Source organism: Scylla paramamosain, chromosome 40, assembly GCF_035594125.1.
Source record: "Scylla paramamosain isolate STU-SP2022 chromosome 40, ASM3559412v1, whole genome shotgun sequence".
In the NCBI taxonomy this organism is placed as follows: domain Eukaryota; kingdom Metazoa; phylum Arthropoda; class Malacostraca; order Decapoda; family Portunidae; genus Scylla; species Scylla paramamosain.
In genome coordinates this window covers 5,438,001-5,443,047 of record NC_087190.1, presented here as the reverse complement: position 1 = coordinate 5,443,047, position 5,047 = coordinate 5,438,001, and the positions used below count along the sequence as shown (strand labels likewise).

At 53.3% G+C, this 5,047-nt stretch overlaps 1 protein-coding gene across 3 annotated transcripts in view; it reads right to left on the bottom strand.

The window, feature by feature from the left end:
- Positions 1-479: 479 nt before the first annotated feature.
- The window catches only part of LOC135092756 (uncharacterized), a 114,709-nt gene continuing 110,141 nt past the window's right edge, over positions 480-5,047 (bottom strand). For all 3 annotated transcript variants that reach the window (XM_063991440.1, XM_063991441.1, XM_063991442.1), the window contains 2 exons: positions 3,191-5,047; positions 480-2,803 (listed from right to left, as the gene is read on the bottom strand). The exon at positions 3,191-5,047 is cut by the window's right edge and continues 386 nt beyond it. In XM_063991440.1, the coding sequence (XP_063847510.1) occupies positions 2,123-2,803; positions 3,191-5,047 (2,538 nt within the window). In that variant the 3' untranslated portion in view covers positions 480-2,122. The remainder of the gene's footprint in view (positions 2,804-3,190) is intronic.

Sequence of the window (5,047 nt, the reverse complement as noted above, 5' to 3'; positions counted from 1 at the left end):
TTCTGACCTTATGATTAATCAACCTTTATAAAATACAGGTAAAGTTTTCAGTCACTAATGACATTACAATGACCCAATTTACCTTTATAAAACTACAAGTATAATTTTTCAGTCACAGTCTATCACTACATCACTCTTACCTGTTGTTAATTAACCTCCAAAACACAGGTATCATTTGTCAGTCATCACTACCTTACTTTACCTGCCTTAATTAATTTTCAAAATAGGTGTAACTTCCTAATTACATAACCACACTTTGTCTTTACCTGCTAATTAACTTTCATTAGCACAGGTGTCTTTTAATTAGTCTAACGAGTCCTTGTTTCACCTGGACTGCTAATTGTCTCATAATCACAGGTGTACCTCACTGATTAAAATTTTACCTCACCTTTCAAATTTACAAGTACAGGTAGGATTAATTAATTAGTCTTCATTGACCAAAGATAATTCAGCAACTATCATGAAATTGGAGAATCAATAAAATTTTTTTGTTTATTTCTTTACACTCCATCTCCCACTCCTCTTGTGAGTCTAGAACATCATGATTTGCTTACTTAAACTGCCGTCCTGAAATACTGTCACATGACTCAACATTACTACTTTCTTCTTAAACTCTACTTCTCCTTTGTTATCATGAAATTTAGCATTACTCTACATTATCAGTTCCTCATTACTTTAAACTTTATCTCCCCTCCATTATCACGAAACATTATTACATTATTACACGTCATTAATTTCTTATTATTTCAAATGGTCTCCTCTATGTTACCATGAATCTCTAACATTACTATTTTATCTCTAACATTACTATTTTATCTCTAACATTACTATTTTCATTCATGTTCAAACTGTACCTCCTCTCTGTTATCATGACATATCATCACACTATTCAACATTATTACCTTATTTCTGTAAGCTTTACCTCCTCTGTTATCATGAACCGTTGCTGCATTATTCATCATTGTTCATCATCAACACCCTCGCAAGTGGCAACACATGCAGCCTAACGATAATAATTAATAATCATAACAATTTGAATCATACAATAAAAAGTTAAAAATCAGCTGGAATAATATGTAAAAAATTAATCTACACTAACTTTTCTCTCTACAATGTTGCATGGAAAAAAAAGTTGAGTGATGCGACAGCAAAACCACAACTCTATTGGTTAGTATACATTATTTTTTTTATTCATTTTACGCTTACAATAAAAGAGTAAAAAATGAACAACTAAATCTACCAAGTTAAAAAATAGCTTTTCCAGTATTGGCAAGAGTCACTGTGTTCCTTAAATTATAGTAGAGGTGTTAGTAGCATTACAATATGAACCATAGACATAACGTGGTGGTGGTGGTGGTGGTGGTTCGGAGAAGAAGCGAATACCTTTTTAAAAATATTGGCTACTGTTATGCGCGTTTTGGTAACAGTTAGCGAAGCGATACTTGAGCATATATGAGAAAAAATATATATGTATGTATGTATGTATGTATGTACGCGATTGGAAGATGCTTAACTTTCTGCTAAAACACTAATACTAGGATCCATGGTGTGTGTGTGTGTGTGTGTGTGTGTGTGTGTGTGTGTGTGTGTGTGTGTGTGTGTGTGTGTGTGTGTGTGTGTGTGTGTGTGTGTGTGTGTGTGTGTGTGTGTGTGTGTGTGTGTGTGTGTGTGTGTGTGTGTGTGTTCCAGAGTTAACGAGTTCGTCTTCATATGTGGAACACGCATCAAAATAAAGTATGAATCACTCGTGTGTGTGTGTGTGTGTGTGTGTGTGTGTGTGTGTGTGTGTGTGTGTGTGTGTGTGTGTGTGTGTGTGTGTGTGTGTGTGTGTGTGTGTGTTGTGTGTGTGTTTATCGCGCCACAGACGGCCCCACAACAGTGTTGTAGCACCTGGGGGGATGAGGGTCAATCCGCGGGGAGAGAACCATCCCGTTTTTTGGGGGACTGTGGGGAGTGGGAGTAGTGCCTCGAGTCGGGATGGGGGAAGCGGGACTGGTCTGTCCCTCACAGTTACGCCGTGCGGAGCACCACGTCAATGTTCGCGCCCTCGTCACTAACACAATGGTTGGGGGAGGGGTGCCCGCCTGGGGATGTCCGCTCGAAAGAGGGGGGAGGGGAACGTCTATGTGGTGAGGGTGCTGGGGAAGACTTTGGAGCGGCCGCCCAGCACGCTGCCCAGGGTGTCCGGGAAGGTAGGGCAGTCCTGGCGTGGGCCCACCACGCCCTCGCCGCTCACCTCCAGGGGGTACAGCAGCATGTTGCGGGGATTGGGCGCGTCGCTGGGGTCCAAGTAAGCCTTGAGGGAGTCCTCGCCCAGCCACCGCACGGCGCGGGCGCACTCCACCGAGCCGGGGTCCAGGTCCACGGGCGCCGCGGTGCCCATATGCTCTACCCACAGGGCTCGGCGGAACATGGCCACGTCGCCGTAGGGCAGCAAGGCGCCGTAGCCCACGTGCACGGGCTGGTAGCTGCCCATGGCGATCTCCGTGTCGCGGTTGCCGCTGAGGGAGCGGTCGTTGATGTTGGCGGAGCCCACGATGATGTACTCGTCGTCGAAGATCGCCATCTTGGAGTGCACGTAGATCATGAGGCGGCGGTGCGCGAAGGCCAGGGCGGCAGAGGGGTCCTCGGGGGCCGTCAGCTCGGCGGGTACCTCCTCAGGGGCCTCCTTCCGCCCTAGGCACAGGAAGACGAGGTAGTCCTGCGGGTGCGCCTCGGAGCCCGCCGCCCGCAGCGCCGCAGCCACGCGCGTGTACATCATCTGGATGGTCCGCAGCTGCCAGTGCAGTATCTCCTGCGTCACCTGGGGAAGCACATACCTGTCAGCACCTGCCGCACTGATGTCAACCTGTGTTTACCTGACTAATGTGTGTGTGTGTGTGTGTGTGTGTGTGTGTGTGTGTGTGTGTGTGTGTGTGTGTGTGTGTGTGTGTGTGTGTGTGTGTGTGTGTGTGTGTGTGTGTGTGTGTGTGTGTGTGTGTGTGTGTGTGTGTGTGCGCGCTTTCTCCGTTACCTTTCATGAGTCCCAAGGTTCACCAAATCACAAAGCGAGGAGTGATGGACACGTGATGGGGAACAACAAAACAAAACAGTATGCAACACCTGCCTCGCCCACCTGCGTGTTGTCTCACCCCTCCCTAACTCAGCACACAGCAGCCTTCCCCCCCCCACCCACCCGCCCTCTGCTCACCTTGTCCGCAGGCTTGCCCTCGGGGAACATGGGGATGCAGATGTAGGCCACGAAACGCTCGCCATTCCTGATCTTCTCCTCGATCTTCGCGGCGATCTCGAGGGGCACGAGGTTGCCCGCCTTGGCGTCGCGACACTCGGGCCACATGTGGCTGCTGCCCATGAAGTACTGGTTCTCCACGTAGATCATGCGCCGCGCCCTGCGGATGTGGTGGATGTACGCGCGGTGCAAGCTGTTGTCGAAGGCGCGGCCCTTCTTCTTGGTGAGGCCTGCGGCGCCCGAGGACCAGTCAAACACCGCGGAGTCGGAGTTGATGGAGCGGAAGATCTGCACACTCCACCGGTCAGGCGCGGTGCTGCGGTAATCCAGGTCCACTCCCTCCATCTGCTGTAGCGGCACGATGGCGTTCATGTGGTCCGCTGCCTGCTTGCGCCACCGCTCGATGAAGTTCATGAGCACGTCGTGGGCAGCGGGACCGTCGATGAAGCTGTGGATGTCGTGCCACGGTTCGCGCGGGCCGCTGCTGCTCGTCAGCGTCGGGAACACGCGGTTCCGGAAGTCGTTCTTGTGTTCACGCACCAACGTCTTGAAGAGCGGGTGGCCAGGGTTGTCGTAGCGGCCGCCCGTCAGGTCCAGGCCACCCACGTAAGCCACCACCTTCCTGCGGCCCGGCGCCTCCTCGATGGGCGCGTCCGCGATGACGCACTTCTGGTGGTGCGTGTAGCAGAGCGAGGTGAAGTGCGTCTTGGTGGAGAACAGGTCCTTGCTGTGGCGGTCGCGCGGCGCCAGTACCACCACCACGGGCGTGCCGCGGAAGAAGTTGGAGGTCTCCTCGTCCTCGGTGCTCATGGCACCCTGCTTCTTCAGGTCGTTGGAGGTCAGCTCGTCCCACAGCAACAGGCGCACGCGCACACCCTCGTAAGCTTTCTGCTTGAGCACCTCGCCCAGCGTGCGTGTGTCGTCGCCCTCCTCGCGCAGCAGGGCGATCTTGGCGCTCACGCTCCACCCCACGATGTAGATGAACTGCGTGGCGCCCATGAGTGTGGCGTGCACGTCACGCCACGTGCTGCGAGGGACGTACGGCTGCCCTTGAGGGGTATGCAGGGGCCGGGGCAGAGCGGGGCAATGGGCGTCCTGGTAGAGGCGCACCATGTTGTCGTGGCGCAGCGGGAAGAGGCACTCGGGTACCTCGTGTGAGGGCGCCACTGCCTGCTTGGGGTGGTAGGTGAGGGCCAGGGTCAGCGTGCCTGCCTTCTTGTTCTTGTTCTCCCTGAGCAGGTCGAAGGTGCCGTGGATGCCCCCCTCGGTCATCACCTCGTTCACGGGGAAGGTGACGGAGCCGATCTGCTCCGAGGACAGGAAGTCCTTGTCGCGCACCGTGAAGGTGACGGCGGACACGTCGTGACACACGTCCACGCGGAACGTCTCGTCCCACACGGGGCTGAGGTCATTGTCGATGACGTGCGTGGTGGCCACCTTCCAGGGCTCGCCGTCAGGATCCTCCAGGGACACTACCACGAAGGGATCGGAAACGTCCTTCTTGCTGAGGCTGAGGATGGACGAATCCAGGTTCGGTAGGTTGGTGGCGCGTTCCAGGCGCAGATCCAGCACTCCGTGCAGGAACACCATGTCGCAGAAGGACATGTTGGCCTCGTTAGGTCTGTGGAATTTGCGGGACACTCGCTCCCGCAGCTCGTTGGCCTTGGTGATGGTGCGTTGGCCGATGGTCACGTCGGGCTGGCCGGGCGCGGGCACGAAGGCCGCGGTGACGCGCAGGCTGCCCGCGCGGAAGCCCTTGGTATTGACAAGGGTGAGCTCTGCGGGCTGGGGCGTGGCGCTACCGGCAAAGGTGTGCAC